The sequence below is a fragment of the Leuciscus leuciscus genome (genome assembly GCF_965113295.1).
Source record: "Leuciscus leuciscus genome assembly, chromosome: 16".
Lineage (NCBI taxonomy): Eukaryota > Metazoa > Chordata > Actinopteri > Cypriniformes > Leuciscidae > Leuciscus > Leuciscus leuciscus.
The window spans coordinates 26,591,174-26,607,022 of record NC_138740.1 but is presented as its reverse complement, the minus strand read 5'-3'; the positions used below and the strand labels follow the sequence as shown (position 1 = coordinate 26,607,022).

At 36.1% G+C, this 15,849-nt stretch overlaps 1 protein-coding gene across 1 annotated transcript; it reads left to right on the top strand.

Annotated features, from left to right (window-relative positions):
* Positions 1-1,500: 1,500 nt before the first annotated feature.
* Positions 1,501-12,868, top strand: aqp3b (aquaporin 3b). Its single transcript, XM_082140481.1, has 7 exons — positions 1,501-1,577; positions 7,087-7,199; positions 9,811-9,937; positions 10,632-10,769; positions 10,919-11,037; positions 11,299-11,516; positions 11,610-12,868. The coding sequence occupies exons 2-7, from the start codon at positions 7,092-7,094 to the stop codon at positions 11,797-11,799; spliced, it is 900 nt and encodes a 299-aa protein (XP_081996607.1). The 5' UTR covers positions 1,501-1,577; positions 7,087-7,091; the 3' UTR covers positions 11,800-12,868.
* The last annotated feature ends 2,981 nt before the right edge of the window (positions 12,869-15,849 follow it).

Sequence of the window (15,849 nt, the reverse complement as noted above, 5' to 3'; positions counted from 1 at the left end):
TGCGCAAGTCGGCGCATACCAGAAAACATATCGGACCCATTTGTATTCTGCACAGAATGCTATATTTTAAAGCCATATGGAGGAGATTAGGAGGAGAAACTGTTAGAGAACAGGAGGAAACCGCAGCTTTACCGAGCTCAACGGCTCTGGCCTATCTGTGATATAAACTAAATGCTATTGGCTATTTTAAAAAAGGGGAGGAGTTGTTCGATATGTCCCGTCCTGTCTTCCTTTTTCAGTGTAAATTACATCAAAGCACTTCAGTGGGCCTGTGCCATGAAACAGCATGTGAGGCACATATAGTGTGCACTGTCCACAAACAATCACTGACAATGACAAGTATATGAAGGGAACTTAAATACACAGATGATAACGAGACAACAGCTGAAGACCATGATGATGATGACTGACAGGTGCGGGTAATGGTAGAGGAGGTGCAGGTGTGGGCCAAGGAGGTGTAAACCTTTTTTGTGTAAATAAAAGTAATAAGAGGTCAAAAAGCTTATTGTTTGCAGCAAATGTCAGCTTCAACTTTCATGCACTCAGATTATTCAATATATCACCCACTCGTGGAACGGACAAAATATGTTCAATAGGGCCTACATCCACTGACATACTTTACCAACTAGTATTTCAAAATGTTCAATCAATTGGTAAAACCAGTAGGCCTAAACAAAACCATTCTGAACGATGTGTTTACAAACCATTCTGAATATTTTTGCGCACTTCCGACTCACCGACTCACTTCTATTGTGTTATTTTAGCAAAATCATCTGCGGACATCTATTTCACACATAGATGTTCATACATGTGTCTAACTACAATTGCAGACAGTCAACTTGCTCTCAAATGTTCACGGCTTTGACCGGTCCAATACGGCGGACATGCAGCTTACTGAAACAGCCGCTAATGAGCCATTTATCTAGTATGTAACGTTATATATCTATGAGTAAACAGAATTCAGAAAAAAAAACAATGCATGCCTTGAAATTGTTTTACATATTTAAAGCATATAATATTGTATGCCAATATGTCAGGGAATAAGCCTACGTTATGACGCAATCAACTCATGAAGCAACAGAAGACTGAATCGTTCTTTTGAACTGGTTTTTGAAACAAACTCAGGACTTCCCATCACATCAGTTAAAACAGCAGAGTAATTTAACATTCCCTTGCAATGAAGTAAAAGTTGCCGTTTAGAGCTAGATACAGTAGAAACATCTTTGGTAACCATGGAAACAATGCATGAGGCAAATCCAATGGTGGAGCTGGAGCCAATGGCAAAAATTGGATGAGGATTCACCTAATGTGTGTGTGGAGCAGTTACTAAGCCCTTTTGATTACTTTACTTAAATTCCAGCATACCTCAAGGCCCTTTTGAGACCCATTTTTATCTGCAGAATGCAATCTCGAAATCTGTTGCAGAAATCACGGCAGACAACACAAGCCCTGCTCTTTCATGCCTGGCTGATTTCATTCGTGACTCAGGTGAGAGTAGAACTGGACTTGAAGCTACTTGGAGCCCGAGGACAAAACCGTCGCCAGATGGTCATCGCATGTCTGCCTTGCTGTTCTCGGTAGGTTTCCTTTCACGTCTCATCAATTCAGCATACGGTTCCGGGAAGACCGAATTCAACGGTGCACTGCTGCCGCCTATTGACAAAAGCGGCGCTTAGGGGAGACCGGAGAGTATTGTAACATTTGCGTCTCTATCTCAGTGTCTCTGGAGATATGTATCGACTTCAAGTTAAAGTTGCTTAGAAATCAACAACTTTCTTCCTACATTGTGCAAATATCTGTCAAACACAAGGAGTGTTACATCCTACCTTACTACTACAACTGCAACTACTGGGGTGGATTGTAACACCAACAGAAAATGTGGATATTTAAAATATTGTGCTTTAATTTAATCCTAAAAACCAAACACTTATTAAAATAAATATAAATAACAGTACTAGCTACTAATTAGGCTACTGCTACTTCTACTACTAAAAAATATATTTTAATGATTTGTCATCACAAAATTTTTTCTTTTGTCAAATCCACTTTGTTGATAATATTTTGAGTTTTTAAAATGTTAAGGCAATGGTTAATTAATTTTTTTAAGTTAAACCAACAAAAAAGTAGTGCCACTACTACTAATAATAATATTAATAATAATGGCAACTATAACGATACATTTATATTATAATAATTATAATATTATTTTAAAATTAATAAATATTATACACTACTTATATTTTTTACACTACGAATATATTTAAAAGGTTCTGAAATTTAATTCTAAAACCTAATGTACTTATTAAAACAAAATAAAAATGAATAAATAATAATAACCACTGTATGTCACCTCAGGAAGGGGCAGTCATGAATGATAGTGACCCTGTAGTTCACTTTTAATTAGTGAAACTGATGGTCTTACATCCGAAGCACAGCACTGTTCTGGAGTTGTCATAAAAATAAATAATAATAATTCATTACATTTATATAGTGCTTTTCTTGGCACTCAAAGCGCTTTACATAGAAGGGGGGAATCTCCTCATGCTCATGGGGAGGATCTCAAAATAACTAACTAAAATAGCGTTTTGATGCTTCTTTTGTGTTACAAAAATGAGTGCAGAAGAAACCTTTAGGTCAAAACCACTGTTAGTATTTTTTTTTTTATGTTTCGGAAGGATTAAAACACTTGTGCGTTCTAACATAATCTTCAAAATACATGATTAGAAAGAACTGAATGTATTCAAAGCCCACAGTGATGTATCTGACTGCAAGGTTGTATCATGATGAGTAACAAAAGAAAAGATTAATCAACAGATTCATTGCCATCAAAGCAGAACGAGGTAGATATAAAATGCAACATTTCATTTTTAATATTTAATTTAAAAAAACACTTGAGAGTCCTCGTGCCTGTAAGTCTGTGCCTATGACAGCCAAAGAAGCATGTAAATGTACATTTGCAGCCATTTTTCATAACTATCTATGTCATAGTGTCTATAAAATGCTGAAGAAATTATAGATATAGAGACAGAGCTATGTAGGTGTGAACAAACATTCTCAAAGTATCCTGCGATAGGTCGTGACTTCGAGTTCTTTTCTAAGACACTCCACATTATGTTCCCATACTTTCCGAATAGCCTACCATTTAAATGTTACTTCAAATATCACTTCATTTCGCCTTTAATCCTCTACAGTTAAAAAAAAGTCTGTCAGAATTATATTGACATTCAGTCAGTCGGGTTGTTCTTTCAGAGCCTAGTGCAGTACTTATCAAAGGCCTCAGTATGGATGGTTTCATGGGCTGAATTAATTCCCGAGCATGTCCCGGGAGCAGCCCGAGGGGGAAGATGAGGTATAATCGCTGTAATCTTTGAACTACTAACACATCTCAGAGCTAATTTGCTGCACTTCAGTTCTCTAATGCAATATATTTTCTGTAACTTTCACCTTGCGTTTTGTGCCATAGCATATTTCAGCCCGTTCTCATATTTACACATTTAAGGAATACGGAATATTTTTGGGTGAACTCTTCCTTCAAGACAGTGAGACCCAACCCTGTTCCTGGAGGCCCCCCAAAAGTTTGGATGTCTCCTTAATCAAACACAACTGATTCAACTCATCAACTCATTTGGTAGAAGCACTTGAAAATGGGTGCGTCATTACAGAAGGATCCAAAATGTACTCTTGGTGGGGTTCAGAAACAGGCTCGCAATGTGTTCCTAATTTTCATGTCCATTAACAGTTTATTTTCCAATCAATATACTTGGATGCAAGTCAAAAGGAGGGAAGCTTATCCCCTATAGGAGGGCATAGACTATTAACATACTAAAGTTGATTTTAAGAGATCCATGATTGCATTTCTTGAGTGGAACATTGACGTTCTGTATTCAGCTGACTCTCGCTAAACCAATACATTTCGACCACGTCCTTTTCCTAAAGGTCTAATCTTAGACAGATATTTAAGAGACAGATATTTAAGAGGAAGGTCTAGGTCTCTAATGTCAGACACTTATTAGATCGTAGTTGAATGTGTACATTGACACAAAGAACGATTCATGGGCAGGCATTTAACTGAACCCACCATTAGTTCCATATAATGATGAGAAAGCCATTATATTTTAAAAAGAGATCAGCAAACAATAAAAGAAAGTGTCAAATTCATCAAATATCTGAAGTGATTCTGTTAGTGTTGACAGCATACTGTAAAATACTGGGACTTCAATCCATTAGTAGCTTCTTGACATCTTCAGCATGTTGCTTTTAAACCAAAATACTTCAATTGTGCCCCAAAGAAAAACAATTGGCATGCCTTCATATCTAATACACATTATTCTAGGGCCCTATAAAGAAAAGGACCTTTATAGCAGTCATTTTGAATAAAAGGGTGTCATAATGTGCAAAACATTGCAATTTCCAAAGACACAATACACTCCTGATAGCATTACATTTTTATATAAAGCTGTCACAGACCGTCACCTGAAGTAGCAAACACAGTATAATAACCCTAATATTAAATATAGAACCAATAGGCTTACAACTAATTTATTGTGATGATTAAATAAATTATATTATGATGCACAATTTAGAGAGCCCTTACATTATATTAAATAGGAGTTTTACCAATGGTATAAAAAAAAAATATATATATATATATATCAACAGCATTTTACAGACCAACTCCCAAAATATTTGAAAACAATTAAATTCAGTAAAGTACGCAATATAATCGAGGAAAGTAGCCTATAGTGACAAGGACCAGAGGAGGCCAAATTTAGCAGAAGCAATAAACATCCAAGCATACAGAAAAATAGAGCACAAGGCGAACACAATTATTTCATTTGAATTAATTAACGAAAGACAGTTATGAAACAAATGACACTTAATTTCCCCGGACGTGGATGGGGCGTGTGAGTGAACTGTTAGTAAGGATGTGAAAATAAGATGTAAAGTGTTCCAAGAATAGCGGAATTCTCATATGAATAGCATGTGAAAGTGTTAAGACTGCTTGCAACCCTTGCATCAGGAAGCAGCTTATTAATTAAAGCGGCGCTATGCAGTTTTGCCAATTTCTTCGCTGTTTTCTCGCTTTTTGCTCACGGGTTTCTCTATAGAGCTCCCCCTACAGCTTCGGAATAGATATTTGACAACACTGTTGTAAAAACTCGTTGGCGACTCTTCAGTTAAGGTAAATTAAGCTAAAAAAAATTGCTTAGTTCCCCTTTAAAAACAGCTCTGATGAGTGTATTGGTTGAAATTGATGATGTCATGAATCAGCTGATTGGTTAGCTTCCCGTGACTGAAGTAGGCTAACTCCAACACAGACACACACACACTCAGAGGTCGAGTCTCTTGTACTCTTCAATGCAATTATTTGATCAGGAATACTGTAAAACAGTAATATTGTTACACATGTAAATGTTATTACAATTTAAAATAACTGTTTTCTATTGTAATATATTTTAAAATGCAATTTTATTTTTATTATTCCCATCATTCTAATGGGTCAATCATTCTAATATGTTGATTTGGTGCTCAAGAAAAATTCCTAATAGCTTACTGGGCTATTATGCTGAAAACAGTTTTGCTGCTTATTTTTTTTGTGGAATTTATGATAAATTTTTTCAGGATTCTTTGATGTATAGGAAATTCAAAATAATATAATTTATTCAAAATAGAAATATTTTGTAATTGTAACATCATGTCTTTCTGGTCAATTTAATGCATCCATGCTGAATAAAAAAATTCTAACAATTTCTTCCAACTTTTGAACTGTACAAGTATATGTTTAGGCTATATGTTTATAATGATAAATGTATTCTAATTTTTTTTTTAAATCATTCTCATTACTGTAGTATGTTTACAAAAAAAAAAAAAAAACTGTCCAAACATCATTTTTTTCTATAATTATTATTAAAATCCACATAAATCAAGGGAGTATTTTACTGGTCTCACTCTGAGTTGGGAGTCAGATGAAGGTGCAAAGTTCTTCATATCTTCTCCATGTTGAAATTACTGTTGCTTTTGTCACTACTGGGCACAGATCTACTATACTATAATGGAATATTTGTGATTATTAAGTTGCTTACGAAAAGATTCTTTTTGAAAACACAGCAAGTTTTGAATGGCCATCAATGCCCCAGAAAGGTGTAATTATAACATCTACCAGCAGGGGTTACTAGACAAACCTTGACCCCTTGCGTAGATCAATGAAGAAAGTGTAGTAATTATCTGCTATGATTATCTGTCATACATGAGACATAGGCCTTCATAGAATTCCATAGGAAAAGACTTGAGCATTGGGGCTTGTTCTATTCACCATTTATGGAAAGACAGATAAAGCAAAATGTATTAAGCAGATGAAATAGTGGGTTAAAGGGAAGGAAACTAAGAGCTTGTGTTTTGGGAAACATCCACAATGTCATAATGTTGGATTCAGTATGAGCTGCATATGTGGTGCTACAAGTCATTGTGTTTCTGGGACAATAAAAACATAGTCTATTTAACTTTATTATGAAAATAGAATTTCAGACACTCCAGACGTGTGACCATCATGTGGCACAAATACTTTCCAGAATAAAAAACATCTGCCCTGTGTTTTAAACACTTGCCAAACTTCACCGCTGGTTAAACGCCCATACATTTCCACAAACCTAAAATATTCATTTAAAAAAAATATAAGGTAACCACTCTGATCATGATTCCAGCCATTGCCTGCTATGGAGCTACAATCCACACAGTGAAGAAAAAACACTGGTGGAAACAATATAGGTTTTTGAGCACCATATGGGGCCGTTCAGAACCAGATTTAAGAAACATATATTTAGACATATATTTATTTGACGCAGAAGAACCCCCTCTATCCCAGTCCTCTCCCATAAGTGAGATGGGAATAGGCAGGGATGGAGGGAGGGATGGAGGGAGGGAAAAAAGTTGTAGGAATGCTGCTTTTGTTTTTTTATTGACTGAGGGCGGGACCTTCAGAAGCAAATATAGGGCCCGCACTCAGTAGGAAAAGTGTTAAAGGACCACTTACCCAGTGCCCTTCATCCTCATCATTAAACCCCATCATCATCTTTAAATTATCCTAAGGCATTATGGGAAGACAGAAGGTGCTTCTGGAAAAGATGTCTCGGACCTTCCAGGTGCGGAACATGCTGATGCGACAGGCCCTGGCAGAATGTCTTGGCACCCTCATTCTAGTGGTGAGACACTTTTGTTGTTTTTGTCATTGATGAGTTAGTGATGAGACGTATCGATTTCAGCTATGAAGAAACCATGTGTCCGTTTTGGATCCTTATTGTAAAGCAGTTTATTCATTTTGAGAGGAACGATTGTAAACGTTTAAAAAGTGTTACCATCCAGGAATGTGGCTATATATGATTTGCAGGTGTTGAGGTTTGGACACATTTATGTGTTTATACTCTATAGAAGCACATTTTCTATAGTTTTCTGTTTTTTATTATACTTCAAAATATACGTATTAAATGTGTATCATGTATTAAAAAAGCACTAAGCGTGATAGATGGACGATAAATCAATCAATAATGATTCAAAGATTGATTTATTGTCTATCTTTGATGAGAATGTGGAAGGGATACATGCATGTAAGACATCAGAAATAATCTATATGCTTTCATCTGCTGAAAAGCCTGAAATTTCAATTTGACTTCTTTATCACTTGCCAGCTGAGTTCCTCATTTTGCAAATGATTTGCAGAGAGATGTTTTATGTTCTCTTTTGCCAACCCTTTTATAATAATATAATAAAAATAAGTATTTGTTATGCTTTATACTTATATGTACTTATACTTTATCCACTTTTCTATACTCATATTGGGTTTTTTTTGTGTGTGTGTGGGGGGGGGGATTCTGCTTTGGACAATAATGGTTATTAAACCATGGAATTAAATGAATGTTCAAAGCTAAAATAAGTTTTAATGTTGTAACATTTTGTAGCAAAATGTCTCCATTGCAGAACTGACTGTGAGATGACATAATGGGAGTTGAATTCCAAGTCCTGCTGATAGCCAATTAGCTGCGTTACACAAGTTTCAGACACTTTACAGTGGGCCATTTCATGTCCTAGGCCCAGTTGTTGAGTTCATGTAACTATGATGCAGAACCGGATATCACCAAGTGCAAAATGTTCCTGGATCAACATCCATATCCCTACCCCTAAACCTAACCATAAATTATCCCTAAAATCAAAGGGAAATTAAATAAATGAAGCACCTAACCCTGGTTTTAAGCCTAAACTTGACATAAAGTGTCAACTTGCCCCTCAAATCTGATTGGTTGATGTTGAATGTTGTTCCAGGGTCGACAAATATGTGAAAAAAGTTATTCTGGAACAATATTTCCAGTTGTGGTGTGCAGATCAGTATATTTCCATTAGATTCAGCACTCCACCTCTGGCTGGCTTTAAAGATTCAGATTGAATGCTAGAATAAAATTATCGGACAGGAATGTTGTTCCAGCATCAACAAAATATGTTGACCCATGAGCGCCTCTAACTCAGCAAAATCAGGACGTGCTAACTAAGATACTTTATCACTGAAATTGCTTAAACTCAAGCAAACAGGCTCTGAAAAATAAGAAGCTGTAAAAAGTGATCAGTTGACTTAACTTAAAAAAAGTGAGGAAACCCGTTGCCTTAAAATTTAAGTAAATAAACTTCATGCATAATTGAAAAAATTAAGTTATGTGGAATTGTCAAGTTCACATAACTTAATTTTTTCAATTACGCATGAAGTTTGTTACTTAATAATTTTAAGGCAATGGGTTTCCTCACTTTTTTAAGTAAAGTCAACTGATCACTTTTTACAGCTTCTTATTTTAAAAAGAAAGAAAAATAAGGCAGGTTGGTCACAACACATTGTCAGGGCCATGACAATTAATAACATTTTACCTTAAATTCCCAGTCTAATTAAACCACTGAACCATTGAAAATATTGTGTTTTGTTAGAATTAGACATCTCCGATTGAGGCTGTTAATTTGTTGCTCTTCTGCTAAAGCTCAAGAGAAAAGCTGTTGCTACTGAGACTAATTTTCACTTCAACAGAACAATATAATATTATATATTTCATATCATCACCTGGTAAAACATCTCGTATTGTTGTACTTTGTGCAACTACTACGCAATTAGCAGGTAAGCAAAAGCAACAAGAGTTGCACAACAGTGTCGACAATTTAGAATTCAAGACAGCCCTTATCCGGAATAAATTTGACACAGCACAGGGGGATCACAGGTTAAACCATATCTCATCATCTGTTTTCATTTGAAAACTAAGACTCAATATCTGTAGAAAAATAGAGCTCCCCAAGCCCATCTGTTGTTTTCTGATGGTACTGTGCGGTCTGAAACCCCCCCCCCATTCAGAGGCTGATCATGCGACTCAATAACGGCTGGCAAAAACAGACAGGCTAGAGGGCATTACACAATGGAAGAGAGGGCAAGTACACACATACTCATACACACATTATCTATCAAATCCACATGATGCACATAACGTTTTGCATTCTTCCAGCAGTCCTCGAAGAAAAACAGGTATGTGAGGCCAAGGATGTCTAGCTCTGCGGAATACGTCAAACTAAAACCTGCAATCATTCAATGATGGCTCGGACCTTGCAGGTCATTTTCATTAAATTGAGGTTTATTTGCTGAAATTCTATTCTAATCTATAGCTTAATTAACTTTGTTAGGTATCTAGCTTAGCTTCACCATCACATGTTTGATGTGCAGTCACGCACAAAAGACAAAAACTGAGCAAATGGTTAATTGGATTTCCTTTATCTTAATGTCTCCATTTACAGATGTTTGGCTGCGGTGCTGTCGCCCAGTTGGTTTTAAGCGGAGGCTCTCATGGAATGTTTCTGACAGTGAATTTTGCATTTGGGTTTGCCGCTATGTTGGGAATCCTAGTTTGTGGGCAAGTCTCAGGTAACGTTGGTCATAAGCTTCTTAAAACTGTCAGATTTTTTTTTTTTCTGGGAGAACACAGGAAATTTCAGAATTCAGATGTGACATTTCGAAGCAGTGAGTCACATACAGCTCAGAACCACATATTAAATCGTCAAGGCTTTCAGCCAAACATTCACCAGATGGATTTAAACAGGCAAAATTATACTACGTTCTTTTCTACATTTAGAACATTTTATTTTCAGATATTATTGGGTGGAATCAAGGGTTGACTCATGGTTAAAGTTCACTCAGATGGATGAACTACCTGGAACATCCAGTTCCATTTTTGATGAAAAACCAGAACAATATCAGACAATATCAACTGGCAGTTTTGACTTTAACATTTTAAACAGAAGAATAATGAAAAGAAATGAGAGTTTGGACTATGAAGTCTTGGACTATAAGTGAAGTCTTGAAAGAAGCGGCAGACAGTTGAAAAACAAAGTTCCCAGACATAGATTAAGCCTAAAACCCATGGCTAAAAAGGTTATGAAAATGTTTAAGTTGAATTTTTGAAGTTTAATCCTGGTTTAGGCTTAATAAGCATGTACCAAACCAGCCATAAAAGTGTAAAATGAGAGTCTATAGCATTGTGTCATTGTCATTGTGTTCTGTGAAGATCTCATTTCAAATGTATCGTAAGATCGACATGTTGAAACTTTGTATTTTACAGGAGGTCACATAAACCCCACTGTGACCTTTGCCCTCTGTTTGTTGGGGAGAGAGCCCTGGAGGAAATTTCCCGTTTACTTCCTGGCCCAGACTCTGGGGGCTTTTCTTGGCTCAGGAATAATATTTGGCATGTATATTGGTGGGTTTTAGGATTGTTCAAGTATTTTGGTAGTCAATAATCCACATTTTTGTCAGTCCACATCCTTTGTCAGTCTGTTGCAGCCAACACTGAAACTGCTCAGTTTATGAAGATGTTTCTATAACTTATGCTCACTTGATGCTTTGCAGATGCAATTTGGGACTTTGGACATGGTTCTCTGATCGTTGTAGGGGACAATGCAACAGCTGGAATCTTTGCTACATACCCTTCTAAACACCTTACTTTGCTCAACGGCTTCTTCGATCAGGTAAGACCCAGAAATCAGCATTTGTTGAAAATATTTTAAAGAATGTCCCAGTGATTGTGTCCATACAATGAAAGTGAATGGGGTCCAATGTTGTTTTGGACCCCCTTGACTTTCATTGTATATGGACAAAAACAGTTGAAACAATCTTTAGAATATTATCTTTTGTGTCACACAGAAGAAAGAAAGTCACTTTTGTAAAAACATGAGGGTGAGTAAATGTTGTCCGAATTTTGAGTGAACTGTCCCTTGCTTTCAACACAGATAATTGGCACGGCAGCTCTGATTGTGTGTATCCTTGCCATTGTTGACCCTTACAATAACCCCATCCCACGAGGACTGGAGGCCTTTACTGTGGGCTTTGTGGTTCTGGTGATTGGTCAGTCCATGGGTTTTAACTCGGGTTATGCTGTAAACCCAGCAAGAGACTTGGGACCTCGGATCTTCACTGCAATTGCTGGATGGGGCTCAGAGGTGTTCTCGTAAGTCACATATGGTTTACTATATACATTTCTTTCCATCCATTTCACTATTGAAATCATCTCAAACACTGATATATGTTTCATTCACCACAGTGCAAACTCTTACTGGTCCTTTGTGCCAATCTTTGCCCCATTCATTGGTGCCGTGTTTGGTGTGATGGTGTATCAGCTGATGGTGGGATGCCATGTGGAAGGAGAAGAAAGAGACAAAAGGGAAGCAGTGGAAAGAGAACAGATGGACAGACTCAAACTCACTGCTGTTTCTGAGAAGGAGACAGCATAAGTCTGGGGTCAAATGGAGTAATTTTTGAGTTTAGCCTCTAAGAATAAATTCAGCTTTCATGACAATATAGCAGCAAATTTGTGTATTTTTCCACATTTTCGACTGGCAAGATCCACATTAAATCATAACTTTGGATATCTACTATACGGATGTGCCCTTGTCATCATGATACGACTCAAGTCAAGTCAAGTCACCTTCATTTATATAGCGCTTTTAACAATATGGACTGTTTCAAAGCAGCTTTACAGTGATAATAGGAAATTAAAATAACAGAGATTGTTTTGGCTTTACAGTAGCTCTACAATAAAGTTATTGTCCAGCTAAAGTTAGTTTTGATCGATTCAATTCTGTTGCAAAAATCATTAGTTATTAACTTAGGGGCCGCTTACACGACACCGTTCTAACAGAAAACCATTAACATGCTCCGGCCGCTCATCCGCACAACAACAGTACCTGGTGGGTCGAGAAAGCAAACCTTGAAATAGGTTCCAAGGTGCAAGCCTCGAAGAAAATATATATACTCAAACTAATTAGTCATATTTTTGTACTGCATGCACAATTAGTTGATATCCAAACAATTTAATTGGAGAATCGTAATTTACATATCACTCTAATGATCCTGATCAGAACCTTTGTGTTTTATACATAAACTTAATTATCCTTTTCCATTTATTCAAAAAAAGCCAAATTAATTAATCCAATCTGCTAACAAGTCAGCTGTTGTCACCCGTTCATTTATCTCTAATGCTTCAATCTGTATAATGAATAATTATGAATAAGGGATATGATTTATGAAAATCTTCACCCTTATGAATACTGCATCAAAATCATGAAAATACCTGTTTTACTTCCATTCCAAATTTATTATCAGTGAATATTAATGAGTAATTATGCAGTGAGAAATTCAGGTCTGTTTACATTGTTGGGAATGTATTTGTTTTGCAAGTATATATTTTGTTGCATTATGTGCTTGTCTCTGTTCTGGGAAAATTACAATGAGTTTACTCTGACTATATGCATATAATATTTTGTGCTCATTTATATTGTGCTCTTTAAAAATAAACTGCATTTTGGTAAGGAATTAAGATTCAAATGGATCTGTATTATTTATAAATGAGAAACATCACGCAAAGATTTTATTTTTGAAATGATCTGGCCATTTAACTTCAAGCGATGCCTTTGATGTCCATTCATGTAGTTGCTCAGTATATATTAGCATCATTCAGTCCAGTAAAACATCAGGATTTCTAAAGGAGAATCAAGGTTCCTTTGTCATTGAATAACATTGCAGAATAATGCAAATATGTGATATATACAGTATATACAGGATATACAGGATATATACAGTACAAATTCATGTGTGCTGTGACATTTTGTAACAAATCGAGAAGTGTCTGTTGACAAACAGGATTAAACCTGTTCTGTTTTCTTCATGGTCTCCAGTAAGAATTGAGTGGGCAGGTTAAAGTCAATTGTCACAAACCACTGCTTATGGCAATAAACACAAAAGAGCTGTAATTTAATTCAAAACTGCAGACACGACTTATACTTGCTTGAAATAAAATGATAACGCTGTAACCAAACAAACCAACAAACTTTAAATATGACTTACTGGCATTGCAGCGCATAAAGCCTATGAAGCTTATGAAGCTCTTTCAAATAAATAAGATTCAAGTTTTCCCTATTGGGGAAAGAAGAGAAATATATCATATCTTCATGCACAATGAATCAAATCAGTTTTTTTAAGCCTGCAGATGGGATCTGTCATATCTCTAAATTACATTTAACTGAATGAATACTAATTTGATCAAAACTTAATTTAAGCATTCAATATGAGTGATATAAGTGTTTTTGATATCTGCCGACCTCACTGGTGTAAACTGTAGTGGATGTTGCGATTATTTCTGACAATAAAAGTTAGGCCTATACGTTCTTAGGTAGCCTATATCACGAAAAATGCAAATTGTAAAATCTTATATGCATTGATCACAACTCACTCTCATGTAAATCTTCCAAATGGAAAGGAAAGATTGCAGTGTCTGTTTAGCTCAGTGAAGGGGAAAATAGAGAATGAAAAAAAAGAGACGTGTTTATTGGCATGAGATGGACGGAGATAACCCAGACCATGAATCTTGAATCAATGAGCACTCGCAGAGTCGTTTCGTAGGTTTGTAGAAAATGAAAGCAGTCATTAAGAAGAATGTTTGTGGAATTGGGTTTGGGAGTTTGGGATGAGATTTGAGGCAAGCTAATCGAGGCTTTTGAAACCATTAAACCAATTTTCTTGTCGTCTTTGGATTTCAGCATGGTTCAGAACAGCAATAGGCTCCATCCACAAATGTACCAAATTCTTGAGGTTTATTCAGATGTTTTAAAGCACAATATAAAATGCAAGTCATTTTTCCTCATACCACACATATACATTTGACCACACTTCTTAAGTAGTAAAATGTCCACCGTGTGGGAATTTAATAAATATGATTTTGTTTAGACTAGCATTTGTCAGTCCCTGCTGATTTTTGTTTTTATCTATCAAACACATGAAACCTCTCTGACGATTATCTAAGATCGAGTGAGGTTCCCATGACAACTGTTGTTGCTGCTGATTGCATTACTCGTCCATGTCAAGTACACTAGACAAGAGTCAGTATCATGAAAGAAAACGGATACAAAATTGCTTGTTATGCCCTCAAGCCGAAATGAAAAATGACTGACAGTATAAACTGAAATATCTCAAACTGTTTCTCAGATCAGCACTTAAAATGGAACAGTGCTTTTTTTACAGGGTTCTCAGAAGAGGAAGCCGTCATATGGGTAAAGTTTTAGTATTACAATGTATATATTTTAGTTCCCGTTTTCACCAATAGCAAAAGAAGAAAAAAATTGCGATAGGGTTTCTATAACTTTACAAAAGAGAGAAAAAATATGGAGAGATTGATTATGTTGGGAAGATGGAAAGAAGGAAAGGTACACTTACGCAACAGTGTTAACCAGTTTTCTATTATTTAAATGCAACGGTAAGAAACCACAAAGTATAGCGTTAAAAATGTACATTACGTTTTTTTTTTTTTAATGAACATTTTAAATACTTTGTTGGATCTATGATGTTAATAACTGAAACACATCTTTACAGTCTGTGAAAGGGTGTCCGTTGTGGAAAAAAAAGTAGGGCGGAGTCTTGGTTCTATCCATTGGTTGTTGATTGGATGGAGGCAGGTCTGATTACAAGCTTGCAGTCAATTGTAAGAAAGGGGTGGTGTTTAAGCAGACTAAATGATTGGAGAAGTCCGGCATATGTCACCCGAGAAGTCTAATGATTCACTGGAAGAAATGAAAAAAGTAAGTAATTACAGGTATACAGGTCCAGGTAATTATTTGTTATATGTATGTATATAATGTTAACTATATATAAGATACCTTGCACTGGCATGGCATCACAGTGGAATTCATACATTGGAGGATTGTTATGGACTTTTCATGTCCTTTGAACAATTAAGGAGGAAATATAACCTGCCCAGCAATACTTTCTTTTGTTACCTTCAATTGCAATCCTTTTTGAGGAGCACTTTGAACGACAGCATGACTATGCCCAAGCTCACGGAAATGGAGAAATTGATTCAAGAAAGTGGACCATGTAAGCTCATTTCTGAAGTGTACTCTTTGCTGATATCTGAATGTCCTAAACCTGATTTGTATAGGTCTAAAGGAAAGTGGGAATCAGACTTAAATACCACAATTGAAGACCAACTTTGGTCAGAGTTGTGTAAAGATAGTTTATCTGCTACTATTAATGCACGGTATAGACTTATCCACTATAATTTCCTCCATCGGTTGTATTTAACTCCGGAGAAGATTCATAAGTTCAAACCTGAGCTATCTGATGCATGCTTCCGCTGTACAATAGAGGTGGGCTCCTTCCTACACTGTACTTGGTTGTGTGTAAAAATACGAGATTTCTGGAGTGACTTTTGTAGTGTCTTGACTAAGATTACACAAATTTCATTACCAGTTGACCCAGAGTTTTGTTTCCTGGGGAACTTCATGAAAATT